Source organism: Microtus pennsylvanicus, chromosome 9 (genome assembly GCF_037038515.1).
Source record: "Microtus pennsylvanicus isolate mMicPen1 chromosome 9, mMicPen1.hap1, whole genome shotgun sequence".
Lineage (NCBI taxonomy): Eukaryota > Metazoa > Chordata > Mammalia > Rodentia > Cricetidae > Microtus > Microtus pennsylvanicus.
Genome location: NC_134587.1, coordinates 92,578,643 through 92,598,450, shown reverse-complemented (window position 1 = coordinate 92,598,450; position 19,808 = coordinate 92,578,643). Strand labels below are relative to the sequence as shown.

At 37.5% G+C, this 19,808-nt stretch overlaps 1 protein-coding gene across 1 annotated transcript in view; it reads right to left on the bottom strand.

Annotated features, from left to right (window-relative positions):
• Nucleotides 1–17,707, bottom strand: part of Gpm6a (glycoprotein M6A) — a 232,514-nt gene extending 214,807 nt beyond the window's left edge. The window contains exon 1 of the mRNA XM_075986786.1: nucleotides 17,498–17,707. Within this exon, the coding sequence (XP_075842901.1) occupies nucleotides 17,498–17,501 (4 nt within the window). The 5' untranslated portion in view covers nucleotides 17,502–17,707. The remainder of the gene's footprint in view (nucleotides 1–17,497) is intronic.
• Nucleotides 17,708–19,808: the final 2,101 nt, after the last annotated feature.

Below are 19,808 nucleotides of genomic sequence, written 5' to 3'. Positions count from 1 at the left end.
ACTTTAGCTATAATCAGTTGTACTGTTTCAACAGATAATGAAACTTATACCATTCAGTTTTGAACATCTATCATGCCTCATATACTAGGTGTGATGACTTAGATATGTTTATATGGCCACAAATATAATGCCAGTAGTACCTGAGCCCCCAAAACACAGGAATTTCTTTTGCTTTCTGTAGCAGGTACTATTATTATCATAATTCATATATCTAATATTGATTTCCACTAACTGGAATAATCTAGTAAATGTGATATGGGATTCCTCTCTGTATGCTGTGAATATGTTTTATCACTATTGGTTAATAAAGAAGATGCTTTGGCCTATGGCAGGGCAGAATATAGCAAGCCAGAAAATCCAAGCAGAGATAGAGGAGGAAAGAGGCAGAATCAAAGAGATGCCATGTAGCTACTGAAGGTGAAAGATGCTAGAACCTAACTGGTAAGCCACAACCTCATAGTGATACACAGATTAAGAAATGGGTCAATTTAAGATGTAAGAGTTAAGTAGAATTATGCCTGAGCCATTGGACAACATTGTAATTGATAGAGTTTCTGTATGATTATTTGGGTCTGAGTGGCCAGGAAATGAATGCACAGTCTCTGTTTACATAAATGTATAAATGTTCTCTCAAATTATATTGGCTTTCTTAAAATTAGCATTGGATTTGTTAGGTGGGATATAGTAGTAATTGCACTAATGGGTAAAATGCAAAAACAAGATAGGATTTTCACATTTTAATAAAATTACATAGAAAATGTTTAAGCCAGCAGTAAATGAAGTGACCATTGGAAAGAATGACATGTGTATCAGGTCTCAAGATTTACTGTTGAGTAGAATTTCTTTGCATGGCAGTCACAAAATTTGTTTATTTATTTACCAATTTAAGGATACTTGGATTGTTTGTCAATTCTAAGTGGCTATGAGTTAAACTATTATAACATTTTTTCTAAGATTTTTAATGAGGACACTATTCACTACAGACACAGGGCCCAAATACCTCTAAGTTGGAACTGATATGAACACCTCTTCCTTGGGAAAATCTCCGTAGTACCAGAAGGCACTCTGCAAGCTTTCAAAGGAGGGAAGCAACAAACAGTCCTACCAAGCTGTGATGTCTGTGAACCACAACAATGACCAGCACAATAACTTGAAGGGTGCAGCATACCTTGGCAGAAACCAAGAGCTCCTTAATTGTACTTAAGACCCAACGTTATTCAAGAAAGAAGTCATATCCGGTACTGGAAACCTAACCAAATACCCATGGCTGGTAAAGTTATGGCACAGTTGCCCATTCCTGCTATTCCAGAGCTGCTTCAGGGAAAGGAGAGGTGGAGCTAGGAGATTCCTATAAGTGCCGTAAGCCAGCTAACTTAGTGTATGTATCAATCAACAACAACAAAATCTTGTTCCAAATGAAGTGAAAGGTTGATGGGCGCTTGAGGTTGATGTCCAACCTTCGCTGACATGTGCTGATATGAATGTGCCTGCACTCCATACATATGCATATATATGCATATAGTCTTATACATACATAACATCAAAACTTATTCACAAAATGTGTAACCAATATAAAATACATTTGCTGAGAAAAGTTAAATTTTTCATTTGTTAAGAAAATAATTAGACAACATAAATTATTGTTTAATTCCTTTTAATGACGATAGTATAATCTTGTTTATCCATTACTCTCCAAGAGACGTCGGAACTTTATGATTTTATGATATAAAAAGAGTTTTCATGTAGGCAGACACTACATTATTAGTCATTTTTAGCACAATAAAAAAATCTAGTTAAATCCAGTTTTATCAATTTAAAATAAAAATAAGAAGTTTACCTAAATCTATGTTTCTCTAGAATGTAACTTTTGCTGTATTCTTTCAGAATAATTTTATTGACTAAAAATTATCCCAAGTCTCTGTTGAAAATACAATTTGGTATTTGTTGCCTCTGTGGACAACTTTGGTGTTCTTCCTCTGATGATTGATGCATATACTTAGCTTGGTAGCCTCAACAATGGAAGCCAGAATCTTGGCAGATAGTCAGTTTAAAATTAAAAGATTAAGTCCCTCAAAAGCCTATTATAAAAACTGGAAATAAAAAAATCAAGGAGCCCAAATAATTCATAAGTTAAAGCTTCAGGAATGAACCTTAGTAAAGAATTCTTAATTAACTCTACAAAGTTGTTCCCTCAAACATACACACTTTCTTCAGGAGATGAAACTTTTCTGTAGTTATATTTCCACAGACCAAAGAAACTTAATTGAGATGCCAAAAAGATAGTAAGTGGGACTTGTTGCTATGACTTCAACAACTAGCATTCAGCTAATCAGTATCTATTGCCAACACTGAAAAGGAGCTGGCTATGTCAGTGCCTTAGCTTTCCTTCTGAAAATTCAATGATCAAAACTAAAATTTGACCTAGAAGCTGTCGTGAGTATAAAGATGCAGGACAAAAGATTTGGCAAGTATTAATAGGAATTGAAAAATAACAGCCCACAGTCGGACTTCTCAAACTTTGAGGACAGTCAAGTACAATTAAAACCAGCCAAGAGCTTAACAGGCAAAGATGATACCCAGTGTAGCGTGATGGGCAGACTCATTGCTCTGATTTGTTGTCAATGTTGAAAGACTAGATGTTTTTCCATACTAAACAGCCAATAAATAAATAGTGAGCTACTGCCACTGGGACAGAGGATGAAAGCCAGTGACAAAGAAAGCAGAAGGGCTCAACTTGAGGAAAACAAACAGCCACTTGTACCCTAGTTTGTAGTCCTTGCAGGAAATGGAAGATCACACAGAAAAGTCCTGTGTCCTGGTAGCAAGATAAAGTCTGTATAGATCATATTTGGATTTCATCTGTACATAGCAGCACATATTAACTACATATTAACTGAGGAAGGTTTCAGGGACAAGCAAAAATAAACAAATAAATAAAAGGCAAAGTTGCAAATAGCCAATTGGTTTTTTAATTACCTATTCAGAATGCATTATTTTAATTATGTTGTGCCGTGTCTGGGTTTAATAATACTGTTGGAATCAGTCCTGCTATGGAAGAGAGGAGAGCACTGAATAAGGTTTTCAACCCCAAGGATTATAGCCTTAGAGCATGCACCATTTGAATTTTAAAAACCAAAGAAAAAGCCCAGGAAGGAGAAAATTAGAAAAAAGAAGAAGAAAAGAAAGAAAGTGAATGGAATTGACTTGCAGGATTCTTGAGTCCTAAAGGTAAGATTGTAAAATTTAAGTAACAAAAAAGGGAATCTCTCTCTTTCACCTTTGTGCCAAGTCAATCACACACGTATTGAACTATTAAGCAGAATGGAATAGGATGACCTTTTTACAATGCTCAATAACAAACAATCTGTTGATTTGCTATGTTTATGGAAACTGAACTATGCCATATTTATGTACAACCGAAGTATTTAAATTTTAGATTTTTAAACCTATTTTAATCATTATAATATTTTATTAAGTTATATTTAATACTTTATTTTAAATAGGATAAACTACTTAATTCGATAATTAGATCTTTCTCAATTCTAGATCAGATGTTATAAATTTCTTATTGGATCATGGTAGTAATTTAGTTAGACTTTAAAACTTGTTTGGAAGTTCAAGTTCTATATGAATTCAACCTGGCTGGACAGTCTTAATAAATGATTCTGTTTTCTATAAAGACCATTATCTGATACATCCTCTATGGACGACCATGTAAGACAGCAGGAAGTCATGGAAGGTCTATAAATGGATGAACACAGCAACTTTAAACAATTGGGCCAACAGGAAGTATTCTGAATCATTCCCTTATTTAATTATGGGGATGCAATATAGAGCTTAATTAACTGGTAATTACCAAAATTGTGAATATTTTCAGTTTTTACTTATGCTTGTTGGCCTTTCTACTTTCTCCTTGTAATGCCAAATTCATCCATATTTTTCCACCCATGTCTTATTCTAGTCACTAAAAGAATGTTTGCGGCTTTTTTATTTGTAATATCTATTTTGTTATATTTGTAATCAAATCTGATTGGACTGCTATCTCCCAGCAATGCTACCATTGCATGATTATGAAAGCAATTGTAGGGAGGTAGCAAGGGGAAAAGAGATAAGCAATTGAAGAGAGAAGGAATGGCAGGGAGGAAAGGAAAAATAAGAACCAAATGCAAATGACATACATTCATCAACAGGCTATAATGAAATCCATTATTTTATATACTAACTGTAGAAGTTAATGATAATTTTAAAAAGCTGTGAGTTGATCATATAACTTGTACAGGATAAAGATACTGGACAGGCTACAGTAGGCCTGTTACCCTGTTACCGTGCCTGTGAAGATGAGGGAAGGCTTAGATTTGGAGTGATAGGGCGAGGGAACAGGAAGGGTAAGACACTGCTGTTTAGTTAACCCCTTGCCTGGCTCACTCCCAGGGCACATTTTACTTTGTTTATAAACTTCTGGCTAGGTGTGGTCCCACATACCTTTCCAGAGGATGGGAAATTTAGTAGAGAAAAGTTAATACCCTTTGAGCAAAACCTGGAGTGAAAGCAAATGCAGATGTGTCCTGGAGCATGCATACTCCACACCCAAGGCTGTTTTGCAGTTCTTCATCGGCTGTTCCCACATCCCTACTGGCCAACTTCCTGACAAAGTCACAAGCTACCTCGTTTCTCTTCAAGGTACTCTTTTATAAAACCTGGTATGACCATAATCTCTAGAGCTCTCCTTCCACTCCTGGCCAGCGCTCTAAATAAACTATTATACTAATCTGTGTATCTGCAGCTAATCTTCAGAATAATCGCATGGTTCCCTGTGTGCAAGTTATTTCTTTAATCTCAATAAATAAAGGGGCTTCCTAAATTTAAATTATTCTTACTCTTATTCTCATTCTGTCATTCTATTCCCAACCAAAGTGAGCAGGTTGTTCTGCTTTTCCAGAGGACCGGGGTTCAATTCCCAGCACCCATAGGGCAGCTCAGAACTGTCCGTAACTCCAGCTACTAAGGACCTGACACCAATAGCAAAACACCTATGCACATAAAATAAAAATAAATAACAAAAAGAAAGAAAGCTTAACTCCAAAACTTAACTGAATACTTTTGAAATTTAGGCTTTTCTTTAGTAAAAGGAAGACCATATGCAAAATATTATACCCAAAAATGTAGGTCAGCAATGATCTTTAGTTTATCTGATAGTGTTCTTTTCTCTTGACTTTGATATTTAAATAATAACAAAATGATATCTTTGCTGAGGACCTAGACCTGAGAATTTTACCACGTTATGATGTTAAAAGCAGAGAACATTATCAGTGGCTAAAACATTATTTCTAGGATGGCAAAATGATCCCTGTGCCATCATAATTGCCATAGGATGAACGGTACTATCTTGTTTGTATTATATGTTATTTTAAGGTATATATATATATATATATATATATATATATATATATATATATATTAAAGAAAATGAAATGTTCAAAGCCCCCACACATAAATGGCAAAGCTTAGGGTGTTAAAATAAATAAAATTTACCCATTAAAATATCAACCAGGCCATCAAAATAGTTCCCCAGGTAAAGATGCTGCTGTATGAGTCTGATAAAATGAATACGATGATGATAGCCAGATTTCACAAAGAAAGACGAAAGGAGAGTACCAATATCACAAAGTCATATTCCGCCCTCCACATGCACACCTTGCTATGTGTACCCTGTAGGCACATACATCATACATACACACAAAGAAGAAAAACAATTTTTTTATTAAAAGTAAAAATATCAACTTACTATGTCACATATCAATATACAATAAGATATTCTTACTATACAAAAATTAATAATGAACTAAAGTAAGCACTGAGAACATAAAACTATTGATGCCTCTGTTAATGCCTGGGGATGTGTGTTTAGTATTTTGCTATTTTCAAGTTCTGGTTTTTTTTAATCTTCACTTAATATGGATAAAGAAAATCTAAGGAGGCATAAAAGAAAAATGAAAAATCTTGTTCTGAAGCCTTAGGACTGCTAGCCAGTAGAGTGTAGACAGAGACTGCTTGCTCATTCCCAGCCACCCAGACCCAAAATAAACAAACAGAAACTGTTTTAATCAAAACACTGCTTGACCTATTAGCTTATTTATATTTATAGCTAGCGCTTATATCTTAAATTAATCCATTTCTATTAATCTTTGTATCGCCACATAGTTGTGGCCTACCTGTAACGTATTGCCCAGCGTCTGGACTCTGTCTCTTGTGGTGGCGGCTACGTGGCTTTTCTCTGACTCTGCCTACTCTCTCTCTATATATATATCTTCCAGTCTATCTATATTCTGTTAAGCCATTGGCCAAAAGCAGTTTCTTTATTAATCAATGGCAATAAAACATATTTATAGCTTACAAAGGGGAATCCCACATCATTAGAGGGCCAGGATGGAAACCACACAGAAATTTCTAACAATCAAAGGTTTGTGGACTATAAAAGAAGCTTCCTCTGATGTGGGTCTTCTATCCTAGTTTTTGTTTTGTCTTGGTTCAAAGATGATTGGGAATCTATAGGCTTCTTCATCTAAGTCCTGAATTTACAGCCATGAGACTCAGTAGCATAGATCAACATTATCAGAGTTAGGAGATAAGAATGATTACCTCCTGACGTTTCCCTGGCAAGGATTTATCCATGATACATTTAATCTCTTTTAATGTACTTACTAGCATAATTTTAGGTTATGTAATTTCTATTTATTCTTGATAATCAATGCATGTTACCTCTTAATAAAAATGTAAGAATAATAAATATAATACAGTCATTAAAATGGGTGTTATTAGCTCACTTAAAAAAAATCCTCAATGGTCAGAGAGTATTTACCCAGCAACTGATGGATACAGATGCAGAGACCCACAGTCAAACATTAGATAGATCTCAGGGAACCATTTTAAAGAGGAAAGGAAGAATTGTGAGAGACAGGAGTCATAGGCACCACAAGAAAACCCACAGAATCAACTAACTGGCTTCACAGGGCACACAGAGACTCAATTGCCAACCACAAAACTTGCATGAAATTGACCTAGACCCTCTGCACATATGTTACAATTGTAACTTGGTCTTCTTGTGGCACTCCTAAGAGAGGGAGCAGAGGCAGTCTCTGACTGTTTCTTGCTTTTAGGACCTTATTCCTCACACTAGGTTGATTTGGCCCTACTTAATAGGAAAGTAGGTGCCTAGTCTTACTAAAATTTAATATGCCATGGCTAGCTCATACACTTGGGAGGCTTGCCATTTTTTCAAAAGAAAGAAGGAATGGATTGGGTTGCTGTGGGGTTAGGGTGGTGTTGCTAGGAGAGCAGGACTTGGCGGAGAATAGGGAGGAAGAGGAATCTGTGATTGGCCTAGGGAAAAAAATAATTTATTCTTTAAAAAGTCCTCATTCCATTAAGCCTTTGGCCGAAAGCAGTTTCCTTATTAACCAATGGCAATAAAACATATTCATAGCATATATAGGGGAATCCCATATCACTGAAGAGCCAGAATGGAAACCACACAGAAATTTGTAAGTAATTTATTTTTACTTTCAAAACTAGATTTAGAGAACATGGCATGGTGGCACACACTTCTAATATCAGCACTTGGGAGGCAGAGGGAGGTTGATCTCTGTGAGCTTAAGGCCAGCTTAATAGTATACACAGTGAGTTCTAGCAATTCCATAGTGAACTATTGTCTTAAAAACAAACAACAAGCAAACAAGACTAGATGTAAACAATGCAAAGTAAGGTTATTATATTATTCCCCAGTAAATTGCTTAGGAGTTCTGTCGTCTTGTTTCACTAACACTAACACCCCATACTCCTCTTATAGATCATTTTCTATTATTATATTGTTATTTCTATTGCTATTATTATCAATTATTATCCTCACAATTCATTTGATTTGTCATTCTGTAATTACACCAGCACCTTGCTCATACTAAAGTGTTCTACCCACTGAGCCACACATCCAGCATCCGCTAATTGTCTTTCCTATCTGTTTTGTTTTCCCTTAACCATGGATCTTCTCTTCATAGTCTTTTCTTTCCTCCTCTCCTTCCCTAGCTCTTTCCCTTCATGGACTATTCCTCTCCTCTTTTCCTTCCTTCATCTTCTCTTTTTCTCCCTTTCTCATTCTCCCCCTCATCTCTCCCTCTCTTTCCTAATTCTTAAAATCTTATCTATAAGAGAAAACTTCACCCTTTATCCTTTTATTAAGAGACTTTAATTTCATTTGGATTGTGAAAATTTTAAAAATCCACAGGAGATGCTTTATCTTAACCCAGAGACACTTGCTCAATCATGTCCATCTCTGCTGTATTCATAGCAGACAGATATTGGAAAAACACTTCATGTTCCCCAACAGAAGAATGGATGATGAAAATGTGGCACATTTACACGAGGAAATATTATTCAGCAGTTAAAAATGATATTTACAGGTAAATAGGTGGAACTGTAAAAAAATTAATCATCCTGAGTGTTGTAATTTAGCCCCGGAAAGAAAAGTGTAGCATACAATAGCATAGTTATTGATATTAGCTGCTAAATCAATGATAACCAACCTATAAGTCACAGAAACACAGAGGTTAAGAATAGAGTAAGGGACTACAGTTGACCAATAGATTTCCCCAGAAAAGGGAAACAGGTTAGATAGATAGTTATGGATGGTTGAGAGAGGGATGGAATCAGAGGATGCAATCCGTAACAGACACTGCTTAGATGATCAAGAACCTGAGACTAGATTACCCAGGGGCCTAGGGTAACACCAACTATTTCAGTTTTACCAAAAGAATGTATCAATAAAACGAGTCCTAATGACATTCTGCTGTACTCATAGATCAGTGCCTTGCTCAGCCACCATCAGAGATGCTTCCTCCTTCAGCAGATGGGAGCAAATAAGGACCCATAGACAGACAATATGGCGAGAGTGAGAGGCCCTGGAACACTCAGCCCTAATGAGAGGTCTCCACCAAATCCCACCCTTCAGGGCTCAGGACACCCTGTAGAAGAGTAGGCAGAAAGTGTAAGAACCAGAGGGAATGAAGGAAATCCAAGGAAACAAGAGGCACTAAATCAACAGGAATCCACACACATAGGAACTCACAGAGACTGAGGCAGCATTCACAGGACCTGCATAGTTCTGCACCAGATGGAGCCCTAGAGCTGAAGCAAAAATGCATGCAAGCCTCCATCCCTAACTCTGCAGCTCTCTCCAATTGGTAACCCCTTGCAAATGAGAATTTGGTTCCCTCCAAGGAAGTCTCACTGGAGAAACAAACTCTAAGTGTGGGCTTCACGTCCACCAGTACATGATCAATGGAAAACGAACTCAATGGCATCTTTAGAGGTTCGCTGTTTTGTCAAGAATAAAAAACTATTTTCAATAAAACAAAAAATTCTTAAAGAGCCATATTTGACTTTTCTGGGTTCTTTTTGTTGCACTGAACACTGTAGGTGACTTATTGCAAATGCTTTTCTTCTTTGACTAATGGAATTACACTAACTCCAATATTTTTTTCAGTCGAACCTTCAAATTTGCTTTATTGTTTATCTCTTGGCAAGGCTCTTTGTCTAGTATTGTCCAGTCATATCACTATCCTCTTCTGGACAGACAGCCTTACATAGTAGTTTTGCCCTCTTTTCTGTACCCTACCAATATTAAGACTTAATGTGTCACATCCCCCCCCCAAATACTCAGCTTTATACTTCAGTTACTTTGTATGTTGGTAGGAGGCACCATTAGATAAATGCCTTAAAATACATGAATTTGATATCTTGGCCTGCTTTCCAGAAAGCACTTCCCCTCCCAGTATCCAGACATGGCACCAAGTAATGAAGAGAAACTATATATTAGCAAATAACCTTTATCGAAAACAAGACATGCAGGGATCAGGCATTGGGTGTTCCTAGACAAGAAGATGGATTTTGTTTATTTTGAAACAGAATTTCACCATGTAACCATGTAACTATGTAGACCAGACTGGTCTCAGACTTAAAGAGACCCACCTACCTCTGTCTACCCAGGGCTGGGATAAAAGGCTTGTGCCACAAACTTAGCCAGAAGATATTTTTTTTTCCGTTTATTTATTTATTAAAGATTTCTGTCTCCTCCCAGCCACCTCCTCCCAAGTCCCTCCCCCTCCCCCAATCAAGTTCCCCTCCCTTGTCAGCCCATAGAGCTATCAGGGTTCCCCGCCCTGTGGGAAGTCCAAGGACCGCCCACCTCCATCCAGGTCTAGTAAGGTGAGCATCCAAACTGCCTAGGCTCCTACAAAGCCAGTACTTGCAGTAGGATCAAAAACCCATTGCCATTGTTCTTGAGTTCTCAGTAGTCCTCATTGTCTGCTATGTTCAGCGAGTCCGGTTTTATCCCAGGTTTTTTCAGACCTAGGCCAGCTGGCCTTGGTGAGTTCCCGATAGAACATCCCCATTGTCTCAGTGTGTGGGTGCACCCCTCGCGGTCCTGAGTTCCATGCTCGTACTCACTCTCCTTCTGCTCCTGATTTGGACCTTGAGATTTCTGTCCGGTGCTCCAAATTGGGTCTCTGTCTCTGTCTCCTTTTTTAACTGGATATAATGTTGACTTAAGTTCCGAGTGTTTGCACCTTAGTCTCATAGTTTGACCACATTATTCTAGCAATGGGCATGCATTTAATAATGCATTGAACACTGCATTCAAGTTTCTTTTACAGAATCTCTCCTTTAACTACAAGTATCTCTTTATATTAGGTACCAGAGGAAGAAAGTAGGCATGAATGGATGGAGAGAGTGAGCTAGGCCTTGGTGGGTCATGTCAGTTTTGAACATACTGATGTTGAGGGACTGAAGAGGCAGAAGGAAAGCCAGACAGCTGAGTGCAAAAGTCCAGAAATTCATATAATGATGAACAACACCTGAAGCCTATGAGAAATTTTTAGGGAAAGAGATTCAGCAAACTCTGAAAGAAGAATGCCACGTTAGGTTGCCCAGGGGAAAAAGGGAACATCAGCTATAACCATATTCCAGTGAGAGTGTGATAAAATGAAAATGTGAATATCTCAAAATCTAGGCTTTGGTAGTGAATGTTTAAGTAGCAGTGATTATGAATTAATATACTTGGTATAAGAAAAAGGTTTAAATTGTAATGAGTAGCACAATCAGCTTGCTGAGGAAGAGAAGCATTCTGGGCATTTTATTTCTCAATACAGTCCCACAGTTCCTGACTCAAAATTAATTGAACTGAGCTTTAAAACCATAGGTAGAGGTCTGGACCCCAGGTATTCTGAATATGAGTCTCAGGAGTCTGACCCAGGAATTGGTATTTAATAGGCTCCTTGCTAGTATAATAAAATTAGAGATTATGTAAGAAAAAATACAGAATAAGCAGTAAATGGATATCTTAACAAACTAAAGAATAATTTCCTTCAATTGCTAATCACTTGACTCATTTGTATGTGTGTGTGTGTGTGTTTGTGTGTGTGTGTGTGTGTGTATAAAACTGTCTTGATTTCTTAAGGTGGATGGATATGTGTTTGCTTTACTTTGAGTAGTAAGCATGTGAAATATTAAATTATATAAAGTCTGGATAGTCTATCTCTGATTCCTATTTCTTTTTAAAGAGTTGCTAATAAAATGATTTCAATAAATTAAGGTAAGACACAATAGGAATCTAATATTTTTTGAATCTCTACACTTTTAAGCTGAGATGAACCTTGTCTTTTAATCTAAAAATCTAATTTAAAATAGGTTTTCTTTGTTTTTCAATTGTCTAGGAAAAAGACCTTTCATTTTTAACCTTTGTTACAGCTCCAATCTTTGCCAGTTAAAAATAACACAAAGATTTAGATGAAGTTTTATGAAATAGAAATTTACATAGATAATTTAAGTCCATCTTTTCAAAGAGAAGTATAATTAAATATATGTATGTATAAAAATTAATACTCTAGAAAAATAAGATCCTAAATATATCATCAATGATAATTTAATTTTTATGATAAGAGGATAGTGAATTTCTCTGCTATTTTATCTGTGTTTGAACTTATGATGTAAGTTCTATTCTAAATAAATTATAAATAAAACACTAATTTATAATACCCTTATAATTTCATATTTAATGAAAATAAAAAAGACTAGCTGATTTTATTGCCACTATTTGGAGTAGAGTTGAATCTCGGGATTCAACAACCATATTTCCACTCAGGCATCAATTTCCACACTCAGTGTTTTGCTGTGAAACCTTGGTGTAACTGATCACATAGTTTTACATTTCTAATTAAAGATATAGCACATTTATGAGGCATTTATTTTCAGAATGATATAGTTTAGTCGGCTCTATCAGTTCCAACTTTCCTTTCGTCAGCCATCATGTTCTTAATATCAAGATGATAACCCTGATCTCCTCTATGATTGAGTCCCTCTGCTTTCAACTTTTGTGGTCCAGAAAATGAAACAAAACTCATGTCCATGGGGCACTTCCTTGAAGCTAGGTCAGCCCCTGGGTATCTTAAAATGCTCATTTTGGGGATGTTATTTCTTGAAACTTTTTATTTTCTTTCCAAAAAATGCCCATAGATAGCCACAGATAAGCCGACAATCAACAGACACTATCAACTGTCAGCCAGGTGTGAGCTATCTCAGATCACCAAGCTGACAAAGTCTTCAGATGGCTGATTACCTAACTGACATTATAGTGACAACTCAAGACTGCCTGCTTATAAAAAAAATGATCAGCTAACAGTCAACCCATAGAACCATGAGAGTTAGCAATGAGTCGTTTTCTGGTGTTCTTAAATAATTTACTTATTTTCATTTTATATGCATTGGTGTTTTGCCTGTCACATGAGGATATCGGATCACCTGGAACTGGAGTTTCACACAACTGTGAACTGCCATACAGGTGCTGAGACTTGAACATGATTCCTCTGGAAGAACAGCCAGGCCAGTGCTCTTAACAGCTGAGCCATCTCTCTAGCCCCAGCAAGGAATTGTTTTAATAAACTTGTCTGGAGAATAACTGATTTGCAGGAGGAAACACCATCACAGTAATTTATCTTTACCTGGATCACAGTGTCATTTGATTATTATAATTGTCTAGGGAAAATAATATACTAGGGAATTCAATGATCCATAAGCACCATTGTCTATTAATCTAGATTCTAGACTATAGGATCATACAATTATACTCTATTTTTTAAAGAAGATAGTTTGAACTTGTCAGATTCACATTTTCCCTCTAATTATTATTGAATAATAGCCTGAACTACATAAACTTTTAGTCCCCGTAATCAAATGCCTGAGAATAGAAGATTTTCAACGATTTACAAGAGCGACCAGTTTTAAACATTGTTTGTGCCATCACTGCTTATACACGTTGCTTTTCCCCTGAAATAAAATCGGAAACTCAAAAAAATACTACGTCTTATTATTTCTTGTCCAAATCTTTAAACAATTTTAAATATTATTAGTCAACTCCATTTTTATTTGAAACTGAATGGCAGGAAAATATCTTCTTCGAATTTTTCTTCTCTGTTGTAAAAGTGTATGGGTTTTTGATCTATCAGTAAACTTTTATGGTATCACATATCAAGCTTCTAATCTTAAGACATTTAGTACATAGTTGGTAACTGGTACAGTTTTCTTCAAAACACAGCTTTTCCTTTCTCTCTTGCTCCTTAAGCAGTTTTGCCTGTACTCCCTCTTTCAAGTAAATAACTCCTTCTCTTGGAGTATCTTTCACTAAAGATTGGGAACGCTTACATGATTGAATCACTTCTCATTCTTCCTTATTAATTCCTAGTATGTGAATTCCTAGAACTTATTGATCATTTTCATTTAAACATCTAGCCATCAACTCTTACTTGATGTTTTAAAAAGGAAACTCAACAGTTGCCCAGGATAACCCGAAAATAAGTCATCTAGTTTATCTTTTAAGTATGGCATTAAAAATCCTACCATTTTCCCCATTGTGAAGCTTTCAGACCCCCAGAGAATATATTCATTTTCCTCGTTATTCTGTAGCATGATTTTGTAGATGTGCCTTCCACTTACCTTTCTCCCTCTGTACTCAGTGACACTGGGCTAGCCTGGAGGTTTCATTTCAGAACTGCTCTGATAATTCAGTACGTCTCCTCCAGTTTTCCCTTTAAGTGCTGTGGTCAATGTATCTTCCTCAAACACTAACGTTATAAAGACTTTCCTTTACTTCCCATTTCCTTTCGTATAATTCCAAACTCCTGCTGCTTTGCATTTGGTTTCCAAAGTTAAGATCTATTATTGACCCAGATTCATGTTTTCCTTCACCACAGCATGTTTAACTCCTTTCTGCTTTAGAATCATCCTTTATCTACTTAGGTTATCCTCCCCTTCACAGATCCTTTATCTTCCCTCAAATCAAGTTTAACGCCACAGACTTTGTTAGTAAGAGATGCCAAAATACTAAATTATAACACCATTTATAAACAGAAAAAAAGATTAATACTGCTATGGTACAAAATATAAATTATACATAAATATATATACATATATCTACACATTCACATATATTTAAGTAGAGCAGTGACTACAAAGCTTAGAAAAGAAATTTTAAATATCCTTGACCTACCTCTCTACTGGACTGTAAAAACCCACAGTTGGAGAGCATCAATGGTAATTAAAGTTAACCTTGAAGCTAAAACAGTAATATGCTTAGCAAACAGCCCTGCATATTTTTTAATATAATCTATTTTCTTCAACCATTCTTCAGAAAAGTTTGAGGTGAAAAGGAGTTATTCTAAACCAAACCAAGGACATTGCTAGAGAAGGAAAGCCCAATAAACCCCCCAAGCTCTATTTCCCTACCTTACAAGGAACTTGTTATTGTTGTTGATGATGATGTTTTGTTCTGTTTTGTTTTTTGAGAATTAGTCATGTGCTTTATAGATGTAAAAACTATGAATTATTTAACCCAATTTCTCTCACTCTTCCACAGTGGTAGAGTAAGGAGGTCTCAGACAATCAATAATTATTACATTCATCCCTACAGCACCATTTTCCTTTCTAGACTTCTCTTTTCCTTCCTTCTTTGTTTTTTGGTTTTTGTTTGTTTGTTTTATTTTGTTTTGTTTTTCTTTTTGAGAGCCAAGTTTTCTCTGTGTATTCCTGGCTGTCCTCCTGGAGCTCACTATGTAGACCAGGCTGGCATGAAACACAGAGCTCTGCCTGCCTCTGCCTCCTGAGTGCTAGGATCAAAAAAGTGCACTATCATTACACATTTTATTTTCAACTATCGTGACAACAGAAGAAGAAACATACAGACTGCTGGGACAGTCCAACATTTTCCTGTCCTGTTTCCTCGCTTCCTAGAAAAATCTAGACTCCATTTCTGAATCACTGCCTAACATTTCACCAGTCAGTAAAGAGGTATTAAGAAATGAAGTTCTGTTCTTGAACAAGTAAATCGAAAGGAAGAGGAGGACTGTAACTTCAATAACAAAGTATATTCTATGTGGTTTCCAGGCATGTTTCTTTCCTCCTTTCTCACATTGCCTCTTTTAACTTTTCTGCAGACTGCTTCTCTTCATTTCTATTCTGAGTCTTGGCTTTAGACTCTCTCTCTTCAACTGTATTCAAATTGTTTGCCTTTCTTATTCTATCTTTTCTTTCCTAAGCTGTGGTTTCTCACTTGTTCCTCTAAAGTCCTGTCTCCCAGGAGGTAACTTACATTTACATGAGTTTTGGGTAATCTCAAATACAAGAGGAACATAGAATCCATTCCTGAGGGAACAGTACTTTTACATACTAAGGTTGAACTCCAGATGATTCCAGCATTGCAGGCACCAACTCCAACTTTGTTCCACAGCACTTTCTACACTTGGTTAGTGATTGACCCACTAGAATCAGAGTAAAATCCAGAGTCAATCGTTTTCTTTATGACTTGAAAATACAAACTTTAGAGATAATTAACTTTGAAATAAAAAACTTAACGTTTGATAGCCAATCATTTCAAGCATAAGCTGATCAAGGTAAGTAATGTCATACTTTATAAACGCTAGCATATTGATGGTTTTTAATAGAGCTCGTGACAAGATTACGTCAAATCAGTTAATTTGGCTTTTTATTCAAGAAAGACCGTTTCCACGGGTGTTTTTCTTATGCAACTGTTTCTAGTGACACAGAAATACAACTGTACTTTTAAAAGCCTGTGCATCAATGGGGAAGCGGTTTGCTTTTCTTTTATAACCTGAAAATATTACTTCCGCTTAAAAAAATAAATACTCCAGTTAGACCTCATTCTGGAGATCATTCCCAACACTTTTATTCAAAGGACTTAAAAAAAGTGAGTCTTTCTAAGACTCTTGCAGGGTCATGCAAGAAGAGACTATCAATGTCTTGATCACAGCTAACATTCATAGGCAAAAATGTCCTTCTTTTCTGTTTTCTTTTCTTCCAAGTTGGCCAGTATGTATAAACCCCACTGCTTAGTAGTCAAAGCATCCCCTAACATTGAGCCTGTGGGAATTTAGGAATTTCTACAGGGGCATGTCAGCCCAAAGGGCTCCTTTGCTCTTGGTGAAATCACTTACAACAAAGGACAAGGGAGCAGCGGGGGAGGGGCGGCTAATGGACTTGGACCGGAAGCAGTGAGTCCACAGGCGTTTGCATAGTAAATCCCCCGCGGCTGGTGGATCACTAATCAGTAACAGTGGAAATGCAATATTGCGCGAGCACTTTACGCAGAAACCGTACAACCACAGCCAAGTCCTCAGATAGTGGGTCCACTTCTTCACAGGTTTAAAAACTTTTCTCACACCACTACCTTCTGGTGCTGGATTTTTGTCCCCAGGGCAGACACCCAGTCCTCCCACCTCCATCGCACCCCACAACATTCCTGGGAGTGTGCCAATCTGCGCCGCCTTTCTCCAAAGAAACTGGAGCGAAGCTGACTGCCTCAAATGCTACCTACCGTGAGGTGCCCCAGCCACTCAGGGCGTCCTTTTAACTAGCTCGTTAATTTACCAAGATTCTTCTAAGAAAAAGTGAAGCATTCAGCCTCAACTTTACAACCTCTGTGAAAATGGGCGTTCCGTTCACACAGGGGACTAGACACTACACCCAAATCTCGCCCTTCCTCAGTGTCATCCTCTACTCAAACCTGTTAGGAGCTGAAAGTTTTCTAAGTTTTCGTTACTTATGACTCAGTTCAACTTGTGCCTCAAAGCTTTCATCAAACTTGTCAAATGCTGTTCCTCCTGGAATCTGCTTGTTATTTCTAATCTCTCTTTTAAAATCCCTCAGGTAATGTCCAGAGCAAGGTGCAGCAAAGTCGCAGGCACTCACTCTCCCCTCTCTCCTTCCCAGAATGAGTACAGAATCAGGCTCTAAGGCAGCTGCTGGAGCACACAGAGCAAGAGGGGATGACCAATGGGGGAGATCGGCGCAATCAGTGGTTCACAAAGCTTCCCTCTGGAACACCAGCTTTTCCTGCCCTACTGAGCCTTAGAGGTGGGGGTGGGGGCGCTGCACTCACCCATATCCAAAAGTCTTCCTCCTTCTCCTCAGCTCCCCAGAGATGTGTGAAAGAAGAGGCCGGCGCTGCGTGCAGTCCACTTGTCCAAGCTGCGCTCGGGCTCCCAGTGCCCCAGCCGCTGACAGCTTGGCCCCTCCCAGCGGAGACAACCCCGCTGGGCCCAGCGAAAGCCGCTGTGCCCGCAGACCCCTCCCTCTCTCCACCTGCGTCTCCTGATTGAAACCTAGTTCCCTGGTTTCTCAGTTGCCTAGCTCCCAGAGGCCCCTACCCTGACCCTTTTCACTCTCTAAAGAGCTAAATGCAAATGTCCCCATCCCAAACACATTGTCAACATACACATTCTCATGGTACCCCAGGAATCCAGCAATTAACTCTTACCCAAAATAATGGTGGGAAGAGGGACAGACTCAGGAAAAAAAAATTATTACAGAAAAAAATGACAGCATGATATGAAATTATTCAATGTTGTTTATTTTTTGTTGTCCTTAGTATGTTTTCTTAATATGGGTGTTAAAAAAATAGAAAAAAATTTCCTTTATAATACGCAATCACTTCTACATTAAATGCTTCATTTTGCTATATAACATGACTATAAAATTCTAAATACACACATTTGCCCACACACACACACACACACACGGCATGATGAGTAGAATTCACCTGAAAGTAGAGGACAAGCAGGCTCCTGGACAGAAGGAGGCTGGAGTTGGAACCCTGCTATACCAGCGATACACAGGGATTTGGTTTCCTAATTTATAAAATAAACGATCTGGAAAAAAATTACCTCTAACGTTCCTTCAAGCCAAAAGACGTAATAATAATTCTACGGGGATTTGGCCTAATTTTTTCAAGGTTTATCCTGGAGAGGCTATTTTAGTAAATCCCTAGTGTCTTAAGCTTCTGATTTGTGTAGCATATACCTTAAAGTATACAAATTTATACCAAGAACAAGAGAAGAAAAACTAGACCCTGTTACCAAAGGTGAGATTTCCATCCAATGGTGAAGGTATTACACAATACATACATTGTATCTTCAGCAGGACACAGGCACACATACAGAGCATATCATTCATATGGTTTAGAAACATTTGCTCAGCCTTTTCTCCCACAAAGGAAGAGATGTCCTCCTGGCGGGGATGTTGCTAATGCATTTCAGTTCAATGGGAGTAGAAAGTCATTCTTGTGGGAGGAGACAGGGAGTAGTCGATAACAGTTATCAACTATGATAGTGGTCAACATGTCATTCAGAAATACATCACTGTTCTAGAAACTGATAGATGTGGACAGAGTGTGATTACAGCAAAGCATGCCAGTCATTCAGTAGCTCTACATAAATAAATTATGAATTTTGAAGACTGGTTCAAAAGCTCAGATCTACAAGCACCCGGGGTCCATTCCAAGACAATATAATTTTAAGAAATTAGAATTTCTTTGAAATTCCTGTGAAATTCCATCATAATTCTGAATATCACTGCTAGGCAATATTTCCAGGCACTTGCACCAATTCGTCTATGTAGTAATCAGACAAGACAAATTCATAGGTAAGAACAGATGCTGCAGCGCCTGAGCTTAATCAGTTTACTACACTGTATCATTGTATCCATGGAGATTGTTAGATGCTTGAGAAAGGGCTGGGTATTCTTTAGCAGAACATGATTCAGAAATTCTTTAAATGTCCCTAAAACTATTAAAAGAATTAAGCAACACAATTCAAAACATGGGTTGTGGGCCTGAACAGAAAACTATAAGAGATGAAATATAAATGACTAGGATACACTTTAAGTGCAAAAATACTATCAGGGAAATACAGATTAAAACTAAGTTTCCATCCCATCCCTAACAGAATGGCCATCGTCGGGAATACAGCTGACAACAAACACTGGCGTAGGTAGAGAAAGGGGAAACTCATACACTGTTGATGGGATGTAAATTAGTGAAGCCTCTTTGGAAATCATTCTGGCAGTTTATCACAGAACTGTAGATGGAACTGCCATAGGACCTGGTCATACCACTCCTGGTCATGCAGTCAAAGCAGGGGCTTTATTTCCTACCATCTTCATTGACACTCTGTCAGCTGTGGCTCTGAAAATGGAATGACCTAGATGTTCATCAACACATTAATGGATAAGAAATATGAAGTATACATGCATAACAGAATGCCAGTCAACTGTAAAAAAAATAAAATCATAAGACTGGCAAGCAAATGGATGGAACTGAAAAAAATATAGTGAGTATGGTAACTCGGACCCGCAGTGAGAAACTCTGAATGTTCACTCTCATTTGGATGTCAGGTCCTTGCTTCAAATCATTT